The sequence below is a fragment of the Panthera pardus genome, unplaced genomic scaffold (genome assembly GCF_024362965.1).
Source record: "Panthera pardus isolate Hobbes unplaced genomic scaffold, ASM2436296v1 HiC_scaffold_10, whole genome shotgun sequence".
NCBI classification, from domain to species: domain Eukaryota; kingdom Metazoa; phylum Chordata; class Mammalia; order Carnivora; family Felidae; genus Panthera; species Panthera pardus.
The window spans coordinates 27,981,450-28,003,407 of record NW_026526655.1 but is presented as its reverse complement, the minus strand read 5'-3'; the positions used below and the strand labels follow the sequence as shown (position 1 = coordinate 28,003,407).

Genomic DNA, 21,958 nt, shown 5'->3' with positions numbered 1-21,958 from the left:
AGATTGGCAAAAAAAGAAAGTGGTAAGAGTCATGGTTAACATGGTGTGGAAAAATAGCTATAATAAATTTTATGTAAATTGTGTTTATATACATTTATGTAAATTTATAGAAAATGATAGGGAGATCTGTTTTAGTTTGTGTGTGTGTGTGTGTGTATGTATGTATGTATGTGTATATACATACACACATACACATACCTATGGTCCAGGATTCCAATTTTTTAAAATTTTAATTTATATTTATCAAATTTTTATTTAAATTCTAGTTGGTTAACATGTAGTGTAATATTGGCTTCAGAAGTGATTAAGCACTTACATAGAACACCCAGTGCTCATCACAGGTGCCCTCCTTAATACCCGTCACCCATCTAACCCATCCCCACCCACCACCCCTCCATCAAACCCTAGTTTGTTCTCTGTCGTTAAGAGTGTCTTATGGTTTGTTTCGCTCACTCTTCCCGCCCCCCTTCCCATGTTTTCATCTGTTTTTCTTTTTAAATTCCACACATGAGTGAAATCATATGGTCTTTGTCTTTCTCTGACTTATTTCGCTTAGCATAATTCACTGTAGCTTTTCCATGTTGTTGCAAATGGCAAGATTTCATTCATTTTGATGGCTGAGTAACATTCTCATTATATATATACACACACACACACACACACACACATACATGTATACACACATATACACATACATACACACATATATATGTACATATATATAAATATATGTATGTGTATATATATGTATATATACCACATCTTCTTTATCCGTTTATCATTCGATGGACATTTGGGCTCTCTCCATAGTTTGGCTGTTAATAGCATTGCTATAAACATTGGGGAGCATGTGCCCTTTCAGATTTATATTTTTGTATCCTTTGGGTAAACAGTGTAAGAGTGTAATTGCTGGGTCGTAGGGTAGTTCTATTTTTAACTTTTTGAGGAACCTCCATACTAGTCTCCAGAGTGACTGCACCAAGTTTGCATTCCCACGAACAGTGTGAGTGGGTTCCCCTTTTTCACATCCTTGTCAACACCTGTTGTTTCCTGTGTTGTTAATTGTAGCCATTCTCAGGATTCCCATCTTTTATAACCTATTCTGCAGATATAAGTAAGCATCTTATGTAAGGATGCTTACAGTTTGTAGGAATATATATGCGAGGATGTTTGCTGAAGCCTTGTTTCTAGTTTTTTGCAATAAAAAGGATGAGTTGGATCTCATTGAATAACCCAGGTAGAGCCTGTGATATATATTCAAGGGTTAAAAAGCAAGTAGTGTTATATGCGGAATCCTCTCATTTTTATAAAAACACTGTCCCCTGTGTATTCTTATGTGGGTGTTTTTGTGTGTACATGCGTGCGAGCTAGCAAAAAGAGGTCATGTTTTTAACCATATAATGAAAGCAATCACTTTGGGAGGTAGGGTGGCCTCAACGGAGGAGAGGCTTTATGTACTTCATGAATTTCTTCACTTACCTCTGTACTATTTGATTTTTGACAGAGAGCACCTGTTGCCTTTGTAATGCTCAAGAACAGGTATAAAGTATAAGTAAATAAATACTTGAGAGTTTTTCTCAGATTGATGTTATATCCAGCCATCAGTTCAGACTTTTTTTTTTTAAATGTTGGTCTATTTTGAGAGAGAGAGTGCATGCGCTTGGGTACAAGCGAGAGCAAAGGAGGGGCGGGGGCGGAGGGGGAGAGAATCCCAGGCGGCTCCATGCTTCAGTGCAGAGCCTGACCCGGGCCCAATCTCATGAGTCTGGGATCATGACCTGAGATGAAATCAAGAACCTGATGCTCAACCGACTGAGCCATCCAGGTGCCCCAGTTCAGACTGTATCATATGGACTATTTAGTCAACTATTTACTTCCCAAATAATTTAATGCACTTTTATAAGTAAAAAAGAGTATTGAAGAAAACAAGCTTTACATCTGTTTGTATTTTTAAGTTAGCTTAAGGTTTTTGCACTGGTTTGTCTCAAAAATGAGCTGCTCTTCTTCCTTATATTTAGTTTCTGGTAGTTTTCAGTCCTCTGTGGAACCCTTACAGTGATGACTGGAGGCTTCACAAGTCAAGAGGAATGTGTTGGATATTAGAAGCTTGCGTTGGGGTTGGAGTGTGGTGCCACTTGGGGTGCTCATCCGTTTCTTCCCTTTCAGGTGGACTGTCTGAACCCTGTTAACCACCAGAGACTGTGCGTGCTCTTCAGCAGCTCTTCTGCCCAGTCCAGCAACGCCCCCAGTGCCTGTGTCAGCCCTTGGTAGGGTTTTCCTCTTGCACTGTTGCATTGTATTTAAGAACAGAATTCCAGCAACTTAAAAAAAAAAAAAAATCAGCCATTACGATCTGTTTTTAGGTACATGGCATGCTGCTCGTTGTATATGAATTGATAGAACTTTTAAACTTGTGAATTAAATATGAAATTTGTGTTGGTTCATGAGAAGTAAATGAAAGGTACCTTGAGTAAGAGTGAAAAGGATGTGAGGGATGGAAGGACATTTGTACTTATAAAAGTGAGAAAGTTGATACATAAGAGCTATTTTTTTTTTTTTAAGATTTTTTATTTTTAAGTGATCTCTACACCCAACATGGGGCTCAAACTCACAACCCTGGAGATCAAGAGTCACACACTCTACCGACTGAGCCCACCAGGTGTGCCTGTCAAAGCTAGTTTTAAGCATTTTGATGATAATGTACAATTTAGCCAAGTTTTCCGTAAGGCATCATTTTCAAAGAAGTGGTCAGTCTTTTGCCTTATTAACGGATTTTGTCCTAAAACTTAATTCTAAGTAGATTGATAGAAAAAGGCTAGTTATTGCATAGTTTTATCTTTAGTTTTAAAAGTACTCTGGAATGTAGCTGCTTGTTTGTGGAGCACCGTTTCCTTGACAAAATGTGTTCTGTATTTAATCTTGGTCTCCAGAAACACTTATTGCTTCCAGTGAGATCAGGGATCCTTCTGGTTCCCGTATAGCTCTAGCGGACTGACTTGGGGCTGGGGAACCCACAGGAATTTTCTCTGGGGGTTTACGGACTCCTTAGGTCAAGGCTTGAATAAGGTTTAGGCTACAGCAGGGCTATAACCAAATTCTCTTATTTGTGGGCATTTATAAGTCAGGAATTGGCTCTCCCGGAAGAATATGAGCTGCTGCTGTTCTTGCTCAGTAAAGGTATGAGGACCAGAGAGCAAGAGACAGGAGTTCTGTTTTATGGTGATAGAGCAGAAGGGCTCTGTGAAAGAAGCTTTTATCTCTTCCTGGCTCATATCTATTTTACTCATTAATGTTATTGTTTATGCATCCTGATGTAGTTTGATAAGATGCTAATGGACTGGGAACGGATAAGGAGCTAGTCCAAACCTGTTTTATCAGCTGAGGTCAAACCTGTTCTAGAAGAACAGCAAAATATTACCTACTCTAATACTGCCTTCTAGTCACATCTAACAAGTAATCAGTTTGTAGTCTCATGAAGTATCTTTGCTGTGTGGCAATTCTTACGATACGTTCCTGAGAAATGTTGTCTTCTTTTAGGATTGTAACAATGGAATTTTATGGAAAGAATGATCTTACATTAGGCATATTTTTAGAGAGATACTGTTTCAGGTAAGAACAAATTTTCTCCTTATGTTTCATGTATGCTTTTCAGATGCCCAGGATTTCATCCTAAAACGTGAACATTAGTTGGAGTATTGTGTGGCCTTCACTCTGTATACCATACAGAGAAGGAATTTATTTCACATTCAACTCCAGGATATCTTATCCAGTTTGTTCCTCAGTCTTTGTCTAATTACACTGCCATCCCTAAGACTTTATTTTAGGATGTTTATCTTTAGAGTGATTGAAATGAGAGGCAGGAGAAGCATGAGAACAGCTAGACCTGGGTTTGAGTCTTAGTGCTGTCACCTGCCACTTAACATGATCAAGAGCAAGTGATTTTTACCAGCCCCCTTTACAGGGAATAACAAGCTCCAGATGTGATATGGACTTGACTAGGTAAAAAAATGAGTTGATACTTTAAAAATGCTAAGCAAATAGAAGGTGCTCAATAACTGGAAACTATCACTGAGCTGTAGCTGAAGACAGGATGCTCGGCTGCAGGCTCTGAGCAGTGTGGGTGGCACCCCGTGCGTATCGTCCACCGGTCAGCATGACTCCGGAGAGGATGCTGCTCTTTCTGGAGATGGGGTCCAGTTAGCCAGTATTCATTCTACATTGCTCCTCAGTTTCATGGTTAATGTGAGGACTTTGTTTTTGTCAAAGGCCTTCTTATCAGTGTCCTAGCATGTTCTGTGATACCCCCATGGTGCATCATATTCGGCGCTTTGTCCATGGCCAAGGCTGTGTGCAGATAATTCTGAAGGAGTTAGATTCTCCAGTACCTGGATATCAACATACAATTCTTACCTATTCCTGGTGCAGAATCTGCAAACAGGTAAACGTGCCCTGTTACTGTAAATTTCACACAACATTATTTCTTTTTTTATTTGCATAGTTCTTTTGGGAGGGGGTGGTCTGTATTATTTTGGATTTATTTGTCATTGGGCTCTTATTTATTTTATCTTCCAGTGCTGTGTATTCCATTTAGTGTTTGTTTATTGAAGGTTCCATTTTAGAATTTATCAGTCATTATACAAAATATAAATACCTTGTTTGGTAAAATTATGGAGGTTATATTTTGACAATTCTCAATTATGCTTATTTATTCAGCACTTATTTAAGCACCATCTGTGTGCCAGGGACTGTGTAAGGGCTTGGCATGCCGTCTGTCCTCTGGGGAGGAGAAAGACTTGTAACACAGTGATTACAGTACGCCAGGATGTTTGTGGCTATTTGAGCCTATACCAACATTTCTATCTTAAGAGATAGAGCTGAGACCATGTTTAAATTGATCTCTGCTGGTTTTCATGTGCCATGTGAAAAGGACCATTTTTGAGAAAAAGGATCATGTGTTTTATTTCTTCTTTTCTTGTTTAACTCTGGAGGATATACTTGGTGACAATGTTATGCTTTCAGTATTTACTTTTTATCCAAATTATTTGCAGCAAACTTATGCCAACTTTAACCTCATTGGCTTATTTTGGAGTGTGTTTTCAGAAGACACATATGAGAATTACAGATAAAATAATAGTGTGACCTATGTCAGCATCAGTGGTTGAGGAAGCCAAAATCAAAGTCTTCCTTCTGCAGTAGCACACATATAGCCGTGAAATCATTTCTTGCAATGATCTTACTTTTTATACTTGTTCTTACAGGAACAAGTATGGTTCCTGTTAGACAGCTGGTAATATTTTGTTGCGGAATATGTGAACTTCTATAGATTGAGCAGTGAATTAAATGAATAACTTAAATTTTATTTTTGTATCTTACATGCTTTGGTGTATATACTTCATTTTAAAACAAAAACTTCTGCCTTTGGGGCTATGTTAGAAAGGAAGAGGTAAACAGTTTTTGTTACACAAAGATGAAAGATTTCCATGTGTAAAAAAGTTATAATACGACCAAACAGTAATATACTTAATACTAAACTCCTGTAAGACATGATAAAAAAAGGGCACAAAGCAGTTTCACACAAATGGCCAGTAGACGTATGCAAATAAATGAGTTGTTAGTAGAGAAATATAAATAAAACCAGTGAAGTGCGGTTTTATTTTGTTTTGTTTTTAAGAAACCACATTTCAAAGATTTATAATTCCTGAGGTTGGTAAGCAAGTGGGGAAATTGGTATTCTCAGATACTGTTGGAGATTGTGTAAACCAGTGCACCAATTTTGGAAGACAGTGTGGCAAAAAGTCTCCAAGACCTCATAAATATTCATGCCATTTGACCTACCAATCCCCACTTTTCTTAATTTATTCCAAGGCAATAATTATGGATATTTGTAAGTGTGTGTGTGTGTGTGTGTATATATATATATATATATATGTGTGTGTGTATATATATATGTATATGTATATATATATGTATATGTATGTATATGTATATGCATGTGTATATATGTATGTATATGTATATGTATATATGTATATGTATATATATGTGTGTGTATATATATGTGTGTGTATATATATATATATATATATATACACACACACACACATATATTCATTCATCGGAGCATCATCAGAATAAAGAAAATCTTGTAACGTCTTAAATGTATATCAATAGGGATTGGTTTAATGTGTCCATATAATGGGATATTCAGTGGCCATTGAAATCAAGTTGTATAAGAGTATTTTATGTGGGAAAATATGTATGATACATTGTTAAGTAAAAATAACACAGGGTTATGAAACTAATTATAGGAAAGACTTTTTATTTACAAATATGCTGGCTGGGTACCTTCTATGAATTCATTTATGTGTATTCGTATGTGTGTACGTCATGAAAGTAAAAATACTAGCATATTGATGGTGGTGGGATCACCAATGATACTGCATGTCCAGCTATCCCTAACTCTACCCACTTTAAACCTTTCTTTCTTTTTCCAGTTTTCTGCAGTCAAAATATATTAGATTTGTACTAGAAAAGAAACATTATTTTTTAAAAAAGAGATTCTCAGTATGTGGTTGCGTAACAAGTGATTTATATGAATTTCAGGTAACACCAGTTGTTGCTCTTTCCAACGAGTCCTGGTCCATGTCATTTGCAAAATACCTTGAACTTAGGTTTTATGGGCACCAGTACACTCGCAGAGCCAATGCTGAGCCGTGTGGTCACTCCATCCACCATGATTATCACCAGTATTTCTCCTATAATCAGATGGTGGCATCCTTCAGGTAGGAAAGTGACCTTATACATAGTCACCTAGTCCCTAAAGGCTTTGTAACATTTCTTCTCTAACTAGATTGAATTAATTTGTGGTGTGTGTTGTTCCCCACTCCCACCCTTGCAAATGCAAAGGGTCATACTCTGTGCTAAGAGCTTTCAGTGTTGTCATTTTATTTAATCCTTATTTTAAGAAATAGGTATTATTATTAACCTCACTTTTGAGCTTACAGGTCACCTAGAGAGCTAGCAAGGGATGAAGTCATGATGTGAACTAGTAGATCTGCTGTACATGTTAATCTTAACACTGTTTTACATGGAAGCATTGTCAGAATTTTTGTTGAGACATTAACTAGCATAAGGTTAATTGGATATTCCAGATAGAGCTAAAATCACCAGTTCAAAGAATGGGTCCACTGTGGTGCTAAATGATCTGAGAAAGCCTTCGGGTTCTGCCTTCAAAATATATCCAGAATCTGAACGCTTGTTACCATCTCTGCCACTCCCACTCTGGACTGAGCCTCTGTTGCCTTTTGATAGATGATTGCAGTGGCCTCAACCAGTTTCCCTCTGGCCTTGCCCCCTGCAGTCTGATTTCAGCAGCAGTCAAGTGATTTCCCTCAGTGAAAATCCGCTCAGGCCACTCCTCTGCTGTAGAGCCTTCTTCTGGGTGTCTGTTTCAGTGAGGGTGGAAGCCAGAGCCTATTTATGGGCCTGTGAGCTCCCGCAAGCTCTGACTGCTCAGTACCTCCTCTGGGTTCTCACCTCCTCCTCCTGTCCCCTCACTGCAGCCTCATTCGTGCCAGGGAGGATCCTGCTTGGGAGCCTGGTGCTTGCCCTTCCTTCTCTGAACCGCCTACTCCCCAGATATCTGCCTGCTTTTCCTTACTTCCTGGGTCTTTGCTCATATTTTACCTGAGCTGACTCCTCACCCCTAGCACTCCCTGTCTCCCTTTCCTGCTTTATTTTTCTCTGTAGCACTTACCATCTGCAATAATGTATATTTTAAGTATTTGTTTATTCCTGAATCTCCTTATTTCTGAATCATGAGGGCAGGAATTCTGGCCCTTGTTGAATGCTGTATCCTCAGCATCTAAAATAACATCTGACACAAAATAGGCCTTCAGGAAATACTTAGAATTAGAGCTTATTTCCTTTGGGAGCAAGAGCTTTAACCGTGAACCTACTGTGTGGACAGGTTATAGCATTTATTAGACAACATAAACTCGTGGGTGGAAAGACTCTTAAGGGACTCATGAGAATAAAGACTGCTGAGGAATCCTCAGGAGCTGGGAAAGTGATGTGCTCATGAGCTAATTGTAGAAAGGGATTCCTCTCATTCATAAAGTTTATTTCCCAGCCATTGTTTTTTATTAGCCTCAGGGGATAAATGATGACATCACAGTACAATGAAGAAATAAACAAGACAAAAACCCTTCTAGAATTGGGGAGGGTATTATAATGGATGAAGTTGTCTTCAATATTTTTATAATTGTTGTAAAATGCTATTTTACAGAAACTTTTTCTTATGCCTCATAGGATTTATGATTACCTCTACTCAAGATATTAAAGTATTTTTTACTTTTCTACTATTACTTGTATTTTTTTCTCTCAGTTATTCTCCCATTCGGCTTCTTGAAGTATGTGTTCCTCTCCCTAAGATATTCATTAAACGTCAGGCCCCATTAAAAGTGTCCCTTCTTCAGGATCTAAAGGACTTCTTTCAAAAGTAAGTTTTAGTTTCTTCGATCATCTTTTTTTACAGATTTAAAAAAAATTGTAAATATTTTAAAATGTCAGGTTTATTCGTGTAGCTTTTTTTGAAATCATAAATATTTTTAAAGTTTTTATTTATTTATTACTTTTTAATATAATTTATTGACAAATTGGTTTCTATGCAACACCCAGTGCTCATCCCAACAAGTGCCCTCCTCAGTGCCCATCACCCACTCTCCCCTCTCCCCCACCCCCCCATCCACCCTCAGTTTGTTCTCAGTATCCAAGAGTCTCTTATGATCGGCCTCCCTCACTGTAACTTTGTTTTCCCCCCTTCCCCTCCCCCATGGTCTTCTGTTAAGTTTCTCAAGATCTACCTATGAGTGAAAACATATGGTATCTGTCTTTCTCTGACTTACTTCACTTAGCATAATACCAACATAAATATTTTTCTAAATATATGTTGCATATATGCCTGTTACAAAAAAGAAGTAAGACTGCATAAAAGTATGAAAAAAATCAAACCATCTTAGACATAAAAACTGTTAAGATTTTGATGTACATCCCTTTAGGTCTTTTTTGTTTTGCAGAATTGTGTATGATTCTTAATTAAGTTAAATACAGTTAAAGTTTTGTGTGTGTGATTTTTTTTTTGATAAGAGATTAGAAGATTTAATTCCAACTTTTCTGAAGTGTTTAACATCCGTGTTTTTATCAGAGTTTCACAGGTATATCTTGCTGTTGATGAAAGACTTGCATCTTTGAAAACCGATACGTTTAGCAAAACAAGAGAGGAAAAAATGGAAGATATCTTTGCACAAAAAGAGGTAATTCGTTTCTCTGACAGAAACTCAAAGGTTAACTGTTAACTGTTACTCAGAAGTTTCCTTTGGGGGTGTGTGTCCTCACCTGCCCGAATTGTTTCTGTTCTGTGTAGATGGAGGAAGGCGAGTTCAAGAACTGGGTGGAGAAGATGCAAGCCAGGCTCATGTCCTCCTCCGCGGACGCCCCACAGCAGCTGCAGTCTATCTTCGAGTCCCTCATTGCCAAGAAGCAGAGTCTGTGTGAAGTGCTTCAGGCTTGGAACAACAGGTATGCTTTGCGCGCCTGGGGCTTGTTTAATGTTTGTGCAAAATTTGCTCTGCCGTGATGCTTTTAATGTAAAGGCCTTTTGGATAATGGATGTTACATTTTGCTCTCAAGTTGTGGAAGTTTTTGTTTTTCTGTCACCACCCCCCCTTCACAATTTAAAATATATATGCTAGTCATGGGGCGCCTGGGTGGCTCAGTTGGTTAAGTGTCCGACTTTGGCTTAGGTCATGACCTCGCGGTTCATGAGCTCAGGCCCCGCATCAGGTCAGGCTCTGTGCTGACAACCCAGAGCCTGGAGCCTGCTTCAGATTCTGTGCCTCTCTCTCTGCCCTTCCCCCACCTCACGCTCTCCATCTCTCAAATATGAATAAATGTTAAAAAAAATTTAAGAAGTATATATGCTTATCTTTAGGTAGTTTGTAAAGATAAAGAAACAAAGATGAGAGCAGCTTTCAGTGCTGTTTCAGATACTGAGGAGTGTGTGTGCTTATTGCATGTGATGTCACTGAATTAGTATTCCATGGAGTGATTATTGGTTTTTAGGCCAGGACTTTCAAGTATGTTGTTGTTATTTTTTTTAATGTTTATTTATTTATTTTTGAGAGAGAGAGAGAGAGAGAGAGCACAAAGAGGGGAGGGGCAGAGAGAGAGGGAGAGAGAATCCGAAGCAGGCTCCAGGCTCTAGGCTGTCAGTACAGAGCCCGACGTGGGTCTCAAACCCATGGACTGTGAGATCATGACCTGAGGCGGTCGGACGCTTAACCGACTGAGCCACCCAGGTGCCCCTCAAGTATGTTATTATTTATACCTTTATTTAAATGTTTATTTGGGGAGATATTTCCCTTTAATGCTTATTTAAAAGTCGAGTTGGATTATAATAGCATTTATTTATTGAGCACTTGCATTATGCTAAGCAATAAGTAAGGCACTAGGTGGATGTTTAATCTTTTTTTGGTCTTATGAATCCTACAGTGTGTATATACTGTTTCCATTTTACAGAGGGGGAAACAGTATCTTTAAGAGACCAAGGCATTTACCCAGGTTGTGTAGTTACTAATTATCAGAGCTGGTTTGGAGCTCAGGTCTGTTGGTCACTCAAGCTAGTGTGTTTTGGTTACATTATGTTGTTTCTTATAATAACTTGCTGTTCTTTTATAACTATAGTCCTATGGCTAACAGCTCTTGATTAGTTGATTAGAAAAAAAACAAACTTATACATAATTTTCATATCTATTGCAGTCAAAGTAGGAAATCTAATTGTTTTGGTTTCACAAAATTTGTAAATGTTATTCAGGATATTAGAAACAAACTATTCTCTTCCCCCCGACCCCTTTAATTATAGATTGCAGGACCTTTTCCAGCAGGAAAAGGGTAGAAAGCGACCTTCAGTTCCTCCAAGTCCTGGAAGACTGAGACAGGGGGAAGAAAGCAAGGTAATGAAATGTAGTCTTTAGTCTTCCATTGATATAAATATTATAGTTAATTTCATTTAAGACGCTCACAAGTAGTAATTTAATACGTAGATTTAATAATACTAAATAGTTTTTCATTTTGCAGTTGTGAGGTTTCCAAGAGACATGACCTGGATGAATTTTTTATCTTGCTTGAAATAAAATTGTTATAATTTGTTCATTTCAAACATTTGTCAAAAGCTACTGTCTATGGGCTTCACTGGAGAGAGCATCATGGTTGCAGTAGGTCTCTAAAGGAGAGATTTTGGACGTCCTGAGTGTATAATAGAGTCCTAATTTATTTTAATATGTAGTTTTGTGTGTTCTTTATTTCTGTGCTTAAGTGGGAAGTTTTTCTTGAGGGTTAGTTTTGCACATTGATTTCATTGGCTTTTCCTAACTGTATTAGTTTTCTCTTGTTACATAACAAATGACCACAAACTTTGTGGCCTAAAACACAAATTTATCTTTATGGAGGTCTGGAGTCTGGCACGGTGTGGCTGGCATCTCTGCTCAGTCTCACTATGTGAGCTATGCTCCAGACAAGATTTGGTTCAGGGCCGTTACCTGAGGCTCAGGGTCATCTTTCAGGGTCATCCAGGCTGTTGGTAAAATTTAGTTCCTAGTTGTTTTAGGACTGAGGTCTCACTTTTGCTGCTGGCAGTTGACCAGAGCCCATTCTCAACTCCTAGAGGCTGCTTGCTTTCCTTGCCGCGAGCCCCCTTTCATATTCACACCTTCAACAATGCATGGAATCCTCATGCTTCAGATTCCTTAGTTCCTCTTCTCTGACCTTTAGACACAGATTTGAAAGGACTTGTGTGATCAGATCACTGCCTGGATAATCTCTCCCCATTTGAATTTAACCGATTTGGGACCTTGAATACATCTGCAAAATCCCTTCACAGCAGTATTTAGATTAGTGTGTGAATAACAGTGGATGGGGGATGTGTATGGGGGGGGGGCAGGATTCTCCGGGGCCATCTTAGCATTCTGCCTATCATACTAAGTAACCATATTTTCAGAGAAGTTACTAATGTTAGTATAGTATAAGGACTTAATAATACGATGAGGGACTTTGAAAGAATTTTTTTTTTTTTGTACAAGTGTGTAATAATATCTGTAGAGAAGTATTTTCATGGAATGATAAATTCAAGTGCCTTAGATCTTTGTGTTGTTTAGAAATACATAGATGAATTCTTCCTTTTTGTCTCATAGCTGTGTAGGAATTACTTTCCTTTAAAGTTAGGTGAGAGTAAGAGTGAGGGTTACTGAAGATGGTTTGTGTATTAGTATTTGCGAAGTAATCTGGGGCTATTAATGGCTAACACAGACTGTTAATGGCCTTCCCATTTGCCCACAGAAGAAACTGCAAAGCTAGTTGTGTAAGACCTTTGATTATAATACGTACATGCAGAATTAAAAATACAAAATCATTTAGTAGATGATCATCTTTTTGAAGACTTGAAAGTTGATTTGAAAGTCTGTAGCACTGCCTGTATTTTCACTTGATAACTAGTTTTTGAATACTTTAGGCACTATTCTAGGTTCAAGATGTATAGCTATGAACAAAGGCCGTAGTTACTATCCTTGTGGAACATTTGTCTGATTAGGAGGAGACTGATGATAAACCAGTGGACAATAAGCTTTTTTAAAAAATGGAAAAAAGGCTATGAAGAAAAAAATAAGGGAGATGAATACTTTAGGCACTATTCTAGGTTCAAGACGTATAGCTATGAACAAAGGCCGTAGTTACTATCCTTGTGGAACATTTGTCTGATTAGGAGGAGACTGATGATAAACCAGTGGACAATAAGCTTTTTTAAAAAATGGAAAAAAGGCTATGAAGAAAAAAATAAGGGAGATGGAGAGTATTGCTAAGGGAGTGGGTGGTGGTGGGTTATTTTATATAGGGTGGCCGGGGGTCTCTCTGGAATGGTGAGCAAATCTAAGAATGTTCTAAATAGCCATCTAAGAAATGACTTTGTAAACAAATTGTTCACAGGATTTATAGTGATTCTAAATATATTTCACCTATGTGTAATGGGACTTGAGTAAGTCCAGTGGAAAATAAAAGATTACTAAGTTTAATGGGTAATCCTAAGTAGTTCTTAGATGCTTTAATGCTAGGAAGTGAGCCACTGTTTAGAGCACTGTTCACAGAGTGTAGTTAAAGGACTCCTGAGGGTTTAAGTTCCTTCCAAGGTCTCTGCAAGATTTCCCTTTTTCAATTACATATCTGTGTGAGGCTAGATTTTCTTTATATTGTTCAGTCATGATAATATAGCTCAATAGATGAAGTGCAGAAGCCAGAGATAATATTTAGCTGTCTGCTAGACATTAAAGTATTTGTAAAAGTGTCAAACAATGCCACTTTTACCAATTTTTTGATAGGTATTTTTTAATTAAATGTTTACATTAACATGTAAGGGTTTATTATTTTTAAAATGAACTAATAAATGTATATTCTAAAACTTTCTCCGTTTTAATTTTTTAAAAAAAGTTTTATTTACTTATTTCGAGAGAGAGGGAGAGGGAGCAAGGGAGGGTCAGAGAGAGAGAGAGAGGGAGAGAGAGAATTCCAAGTAGATTCCACACTGTCAGCAAAGAGCCCGATTCAGGGCTCAAACTCACAAACCGTGAGATCATGACCTGAGCTGAAAGCAGGAGTCAGATCCTTAATCGAATGAGCCACCCAGGTGTCCCAGTTTTCATTTCTAATAAGGTAAAAATCAAAAGCTATAACTCACATAAACAAAAGCTGAGTATCTTACTTCTTAAGAGGTTTAAGATAAGGGGCGCTTGGTGGCTCAGTTGGTTAAGCATCTGACCCTTGTAAGTAAGTATCTGATTCTTGGTTTTGACTCAGGTCACAATCTCATGGTTCGTGGGTTTGAGCCCTGCATCAGGCTCTGTGCTGGTGGTATGGAGCATGGTTGGGATTCTCTGCCTCTTTCTCTGCCCCCTCCCCTTGTGCTCTTTCTCTTTCTCTCTCAAAATTAATTAATTAATTAAAAAAAAAAAGAAATTAGACAAAAAAGAGGCTTAAGGTTAGAAAATTTTAAAAATGTGATTTTAATGTTTCCTGAAGAGTAAGGTATTTACTTCTCTGCAGATAAGCTCAATGGATGCGGCTCCACGAAATATTTCTCCAGGACTTCAAAACGGAGAAAAAGGTGGGTCCTGGAGTCTGTAATCACTTGCCACTGGATTTAAAGAGATTCCTTAGTCTAGAAGTTGTTTCCATGGCTAATTTTGAGAAGATTTTCTGATGCAGTTGTTACAGACTTTTTTCTCCCTTCCTGTATTATAGCACTGTCAGTGTATCTTAGAGTATATTGCAAGAAGATCAATGAGGAGGTAGAAATAACACGATCTGTTGGGGGAAGAGCAAAGAAAAGAAGGAAATTGAATTTTTGTTTTGCTTGTTCCCAAGTCAGCAGGTTTCACTGCAAAAATATTAGAAAGTTTAATTTCTGTTTTCATGTCACTAAAATCTTTTTCTAGACCTAAGCTGTCTTTCACAGTATTTCATTGAATAACTTGGTGCCATCCTAGAAAATTTGTAGGGACATTTTCTTGGATCGTCTTTGTGGAATGTGAGCTCAACTCATAATTCTTGATATTTGTCTATTATGATTCAGTAAACTTTCCCCCTGAGAATGAGCACGTGATTTTTTTCTTCCAATGGTGTCTTGATTTTATTTCCTATTAAATTGAATGAACTGGGATTTAGGTAACCAGTTATGGTCTAGTCGTAAAGAATATTAGATAGGAATCAGACTTGGGTGGCCAGCCACAGTGCTGTCACTAAGAACTGACTGAGGTCAAGTCATGTAACCTGTTTGGATATTTGTATCTATGTCTATTAAAAACATTTTTTTTTAAGTTTATTTATTTATTTTGAGAGAGAGAGAGAGAGCATGAGCAGGGGAGGGGCAGAGAAAGGGAGAGAGAATTCCAAGCAGGTTCCGCACTGTCAGCGCAGAGCCTGATGCAGGGCTTGAACCCACAGACCTACGGGATCATGACCTGAGCCAAAACCAAGAGTTTGGAGGCTTAACCGACTGAGCCACCCAGGCGCCCCTGTATCTATTTCTAAAATGTGTGCTAAAATGGCCTAAGTAATTTTTAGGAAGCTAAAATTCTTTGGTTTAGGAGGCAGAAATATGAGCTGGCATTTAAAAAACATTCCTATTAGGTAGACATGGGCTCAGCGTTTTTGAATGACTCACTGAAGTCTGTTTTTCTTTAGAGGACCGCTTCCTGACCACCCTGTCCAGCCAGAGCCCCGCCAGCTCGGCGCATCTGCAGCTGCCTACCCCCCCGGAAGCCCTGCCCGAGCAGCTGGCGGGAGCGCCCCCTGAGCTCGATACAGCCAGCAGTTCCGAAGGTACAGTTGAAGTCATTTTTACTGTACTTCATCCGAAAGAGAACACTGTGAATGCTTTGATACGACGCTTTCTTATCTCTTAGAGTTTGTACGTTTTATCTTTCCTGGAAGTGCTATTTTAGTTCCAGCTTTTTACCGTATCACTTCTTCAGTTGGCGCTCCTTGACATAGGAATATCTAAGGAGTAGAATGTTATTCTGCTTCATCTGTTTTCTGGAATATTACTTTCTTGAGTCCCACAAAGCACATGGTTTTGGCCTTGTAAGAAAATAAGAGAAATTGCAGCCATTTCTCCCACAACAACTGTTTATTTCACTAATGGCAAATTTATGCCTCGTTTCTCTCTTTCCTTGCTTTCTGTTCAAAGCAGTAACTACTTAAGTAGTGTAAACTCTAAAAATAACTTTTAGTTTTTAATTTTTTTAAAAGTTCACTTATTTTCAGAGAGAGAGAGAACGAGTGTGCGACTGGGGGAGGAGCAGAGAGAGAGAGAGAGAAGAGAAGAGAAGCCCAAGCAGGCTCCATGCTGTGAGCACAGAGCCCAATTCAGGCCTTGTGGCCTGTGAACTTGAGATCATGACTTGAGCTGAAATCAAGAGTAGGACGCTTAACTGACCGAACCACCCAGGTGCCCCCAAAATAACTTTTAAACTGCAGTTAAACTCCGATGTCACAGCCACAGTGCATATAACTGAGTTGAAGTGATAATAAGAAGAGCTGTGGCTACGTTCACGAATGCTCAGGCAGTAATTTCATCATGGCTGCTGCCCGGCCCCTGCAATGATAAAGCATCGATTATGGGATGGTTCCAATTTCAGAGAGGGTGAAATGTAAAACAGTGTGATCTTTGGAGTCAGTGCTATGTATGCTTCACTATTGTTTTCTCTTTCATCCCCAAAGAGTCCTTATTCCTAGATCAGAAATTTTGTACCATAATTGGTAATTATGGTGTGAATACATGTCTGTATTCCAAAACTGGCAAGAAATAATGTTGATACTTTATACTGTTTTTTACTTGTTCTGAATATTAACTTATAAGTAGAATATTTTTTATCCTAGATGTGTTTGATGGACATTTGCTGGGATCCACAGACAGCCAGGTGAAGGAAAAATCAACCATGAAAGCCATCTTTGCAAATTTGCTTCCAGGAAATAGCTACAACCCTATTCCATTTCCATTGTAAGTACTGTAAAAGTCAGTGGCTGTTGTTGGGTTGTTTTGTTTTCACTTACTTTTGAACACCTCGTTCCAAATATTTATCCTTTATGTATTTAAATATATTTATTTAACATTATGCATACTTCTCAAATTATATTTCCATCATAGTAAAAGAAGTGTCTTTTGGTATAATGTAATTTATAGAATTATTATATAGCAACCATCATCATATAGTAGATGAATGGGTGAGAAAAACATTAATGTTGCTTAATGCTTAAGATTACTAGTTCTGAAAATAATTGTTTATACCTATATATAAATATTATATCTATCTATCTAATCTATCTATCTATCTATCTATCTATCTATATTAAAGACATACTGCTACATCTATTGATCCCATGGTCATAAAAACATACTGCTGGTTGTGTATGAAGATGACAGTACTGACTTATAACTTTCTGGGACATGGTACTTTTCGGTCAATGAATTACAATGACCTGTACAAATTTTCATGTGATCTTGTTTGTACTGGGCTCACTGAGTAGGAAAGAAAACAGGTTGGCTGTGAGTTTTTTCCCCACTGGTTGATCTGTGTAGCCATCGGATGCTGCTCCTGTATGCTGCTACAAGTGCATCCAAAAGGTGGACATTTGTTCATAAGACCTTTGTTCTTAACTTTGTATTAATTTATTAGTCAATATTTAAGTGTACTGAGTGCCAGTTCTAGTGCTCCAGGATGTAGAACAAGATTAATAAGGAAAATCACTGCTCTTGGGAGCTCACCATCTCAGGGAGGAGACAAGTAGAGATTTACACTACAGTCTGTGAAAGTCCCTGTTTTCTCTGCTTCAGACTTGACTTAGTTTCTTGACTAGGTTGTTGTTCCTCCTATTGTATGACCTTTGCCCATGCCCTCACTTTCTTCTTTTGTCATTACTCTGAATTCTTTTTCAGGGAAACTTTAGACTGTCCCCACTAGCTCCCTGCCTCAGCCAGATTAGGTCTCCTTGTTACATGCTCTCATGATTCCCTCGTGGTGCTTACCACAGATAGTGATTGTATTTATTTGCAGGATTATTTGATGCTTTCACATCTTGTTCATGTTAGGTGCTTAGTAATGGTTTTTCTTTTCTTTTTAAAAAAAATTTTTTTTTTAACATTTATTTATCTTTTTGAGAGACAGAGACAGAACGTGAGTGGGAGAGAGGCAGAGAGAGAGAGGGAGACACAGAATCTGAAACAGGCTCCAGGCTCCGAGCTGTCAGCACAGAGTCTGACACGGGGCTTGAACTCACGAACTGCGAGATCATGACCTGAGCTGAAGTCAGAGGCTTAACCGACTGAGCCACCCAGGCGCCCCAGTAATAGTTTTTCTTAATATTGTGTTTCTGGCACAGCAAATAGCTGTTAACACGAATGAATGAATGCCTCCCTAGGAGCTTTAGGGTGGAGGTCAGGGGATCAAGATTTGGGTTAAAATGGAGTCACACCATTGAGTTTCCATATGATAAATAGGAGAATGGCTGTGTTATATTATTTCTTGTTGGACTAATACTAGACTTGGAGCTGTGTTCATCTCAAAAAGTATTTATAATGGATAGCAGAAGTGTGAAAGATTTTGTTCTACTATAAGCCTGAACAAAAAGTCTTGTAGAAACTGTGTTATATTATTTCCTCTTGGAAACGTGCAAAGTGTTGTATAGAGTAACTATTCCGGAACCCTCCGATTTGAAAACTGAGCTGACATTTCCAATTACCTTTAAAAACTTTCTGTTGATAACATTTTCCTTGGCTGTTTGGTTAAATTCTACATACATTTTGGCTTACTTAGTTATATTCTTGTAATTATGCAGTATTTACCTAACTTAAAATTGTCATGAGATTTACTTATAATGTGTTAGTGGTTTGTGTATATGATTTTCTGCTAATTTTGTTCTTCTTTATTTATTTGAAAATTTTGAACAGTGATCCAGATAAACACTACTTAATGTATGAACACGAACGGGTACCCATTGCTGTTTGTGAGAAGGAGCCCAGCTCCATCATTGCTTTTGCTCTCAGGTATTATTCATGGGACTTTTCACCTGTGATTAGATCTTTATATTTTATGTATATTTACTAACCATCTTATTGTTGAGATCTTTTATAGAGAGTAGGGAAGAATGGTTAAATATAAACAAAAATACATATTCTTAGGGCACAATAGCTTGTTTTCTTTGTGTATGAAAGTGTATTCTGTACCCAGATAATAACAGGATGATTCTTAAGCAAGCTTCTACTTAGTAAATTGACTAGGCAAGTTATTTACTCACCTTTATATCCTCTAAACATTCTCTGTTCTACTGTGTATCCCTTCCTTACGTTTACTTACTGATATACTAGAACGTCTTATGTCGTCTGAGTTCCTTTTTGTGCTCTTCCTTTCCTTCCTGCTTCCCACACGTAGCAGGTAGTTTCCTTACTAGAGTAATGCCGTTCCTATGCCTTAACCCACTTACATGCCCACACTTATCATGTGTTTTAAACAAGCATTCCTCTATAAAAGTATTTATATCTTCTGTCTAAAAAGACAGCACTTTTAATTTAATTTATTTATTTATAATGTTTTTAATGTTTACTTATCTCTGAGAGAGAGAGAGAGGGAGAGATGGAGCACAAGGCACAAGGTGGGGAAGGGCAGAGAGAGAGAGAGAGAGAGAGAGAGAGAGAGAGAGAGAATCCAAAACAGGCTCCAGGCTCTGGGCTGTCAGCACAGAGCTGGGAGATCATGACCTGAGCCGAAGTCAGACACTTAACCCGCTGAGCCACCCAGGCACCCCTAAAAAGACAGCACAGACAATATCTTGGTAGTGACAGAACTTAGTTTAAGTATAATCTAAGATGTTTAATTAAAATTTTTTTTTCTGTTGGAAGACATTGAAATTTAAAATTTTCTTTTTATATATTATTTACAAGAAGGCTGCTTATTCAACAAATACTTAAATGTCTATAAGATGTGGTATACTAGGTATTGGATATGTAAAAGTAAACAAGGTAGATTTATATGCCTTAGCATTTATTAGAGTTCACACGTTTGGGTAATGAGCAATTTCTTTCCTTTAGGAGATTCCATATGACAATTTTTTTTTGTTTGTTTTTGCCTTTTGGCCTTTATGAAGTTAGTATTTGCTTCTTACTTTATTGCTTAGTCTTGCTACATTAATAGAAAGGTAAGAAAGCCAACTAAATAAAAAATTCCTATTGTACTGTTAGGAATGGAGTATACTAGTAGAAGTCACTTTCTTCTAATGTGTTGGAAAAATAATACATGCTTATCTTGTTCCCTGACATCTGTCTAAATCAGGGCTCCCAGACTGCTAGTCTAAGAGTTGAATTTTTTTTCTTAAAGTTTAGTACCTCTAAGTAGAAAACCATTCTCACGTCCCTTTTCACAGTTACACTAAAGTCTGAAGTTTTATACTTTAAATTACCTGTTGTATTCCTGAAGATATTTGGTCTAAATATTAATACGAAGGCTTTCGCAATCACCGTTTAGGATATTGATACTGGTTAGTGTGTTGGTTTGTATTTTGCAGTATTATCTGTGAAGATGACCTTCTTCATGAAGCTTCTACTTGATAACTTTTGTTAGTTGACTCAAACGTGTTTAGTTACGGGTACACAAAACGATTGTATTTCTGTAATGCAGAGCTTATTCTAAAGTATATGATTTATTTTGAAGAGAAGTTTAATGTTTAACATGTTGCAACCTATTTCTACCCTAAGTTGTAAAGAATACCGAAATGCCTTAGAGGAATTATCCAAAGCGACTCAGCGGAACAGTGCTGAAGAAGGGCTTCCAACAAATAGGTAATCTGTGATTGAGTAGAATTTATTTAATTTGGCTATATGTCATCATTTTTTTAGTTCTTTATTTTTATTAAGTTTATTTTGAGAGATAGAATGCGAGTGGGGAAGGGGCAGAGAGAGAGGAAGACACAGAATCAGAGGCAGGCTGCAGGCTCTGAGGTGTCAGCACGGAGCCCGACATGGGGCTTCAACTCACGAAGTGTGAGATCGTGACCTGAGCTGAAATCAGAGGCTTAACCGACCAAAGCGCTCAGGCGCCCCTATGTCATCATTTTTTAAATGCTCATACTTCGATTTTATTGTAATATATTATTATCAGCATGAAAGTTTCTAGGATACCGACAGTGGCATTCAAACTTTAGCCAACAATTAACAGAACAAAATTCAAGGATAGCAAAAGGCCTTCAGCGGTGCTTTTGGATAGTAGTTTTCTGATCATGGCCATAGATGTTCAGTGTATATTGCAGATTTAAACTTTCAGCATTTTAAATTCTCCTTATTGTTTTTATTTAAATAATAGTAACTTGTGAAATTAGTAACCCACTGCTTTACTTTGTAATTTAAACTACTTGTGAATTTTCAATAATAACTAAACGTTCTAATAGTTTAAAAACAACCCCCCCCCCAAACTGGTTCTTTTAGTATGTTCAGTATTTTACACATGTAGACAGAAATTGTCGTAGGCTCATTATTTTCTTATTGAAATAGGTTTTTGACTTTCACTAATGTGACACAATTTGATCTGATTTATTAATGTGGTAACTAGACTGAGAAATACGAAATTGGTATTTTCTGTAATTGTTTGACTTACAGGTGCTAATATAGCTCTAATGGACTTGGGGAAAGTATTATAAAAGGCTCTGCTGTCATATATTTTCCGTATACTTTCATAGTTACAACATTTTGCTTCAGACGAAGATCTTCTGTGTTATAACCTGTGTTTGTATGAGTTATGAATTGAATTTTGGATACTGTGGGTGGGGTTAGGTGGGGAGTCAATTAATGTAGGAACTATTTTCTGTGTGAGTAGTATGAATCTAACTTTTCCTTTTTTTTTTTTTTTTTTTTTTTTTTTCAGTACTTTGGACAGCCGACCAAAGAGCAGCAGCCCTATTAGATTACCTGAGGTCAGCGGAGGACAGACAAACCGTACAGCAGAAGCAGAACCACAGCCAAGTAAGATTATACATAGAGAGTAGTTATTATTAGTTTTATTTATAATTATGGTTTGAAGAAGAAAACATTAAATAAGAAATAGCATCTGGCAAGAATTTATTACTTCTGGTCTTTACAGTATTATACGTGTTAATAAATTTTTGTATGCCCTCTTTTATACATACTTTGATTTCGTTTGATCTTTACCTGATTATTGGATTTGAAACTTCTAGAAACTCATAGGTCCTGCAAAAAGAAGCAGAATCTGCCTTAGAGTTTTCAGTTTGAAGTATACAAGCTAAGAGTGGCTTTAAAAAACTTAAACTTTTGTGTTTTGAAACTTAAAAAAGTTTTTACAGTATTGTTAGC

General features: G+C 37.5%; 1 protein-coding gene across 1 annotated transcript in view; it reads left to right on the top strand.

The window, feature by feature from the left end:
- Positions 1–21,958, top strand: part of PIKFYVE (phosphoinositide kinase, FYVE-type zinc finger containing) — an 81,602-nt gene that overhangs the window by 46,215 nt on the left and 13,429 nt on the right. The window contains exons 22-35 of the mRNA XM_019446183.2: positions 2,167–2,267; positions 3,538–3,609; positions 4,267–4,438; positions 6,604–6,782; positions 8,387–8,500; positions 9,206–9,314; positions 9,425–9,579; positions 10,922–11,012; positions 14,146–14,206; positions 15,286–15,423; positions 16,483–16,603; positions 18,551–18,646; positions 20,351–20,434; positions 21,513–21,610. Coding sequence (XP_019301728.2) covers positions 2,167–2,267; positions 3,538–3,609; positions 4,267–4,438; positions 6,604–6,782; positions 8,387–8,500; positions 9,206–9,314; positions 9,425–9,579; positions 10,922–11,012; positions 14,146–14,206; positions 15,286–15,423; positions 16,483–16,603; positions 18,551–18,646; positions 20,351–20,434; positions 21,513–21,610 — 1,591 coding nt within the window. The remainder of the gene's footprint in view (positions 1–2,166; positions 2,268–3,537; positions 3,610–4,266; positions 4,439–6,603; positions 6,783–8,386; positions 8,501–9,205; positions 9,315–9,424; positions 9,580–10,921; positions 11,013–14,145; positions 14,207–15,285; positions 15,424–16,482; positions 16,604–18,550; positions 18,647–20,350; positions 20,435–21,512; positions 21,611–21,958) is intronic.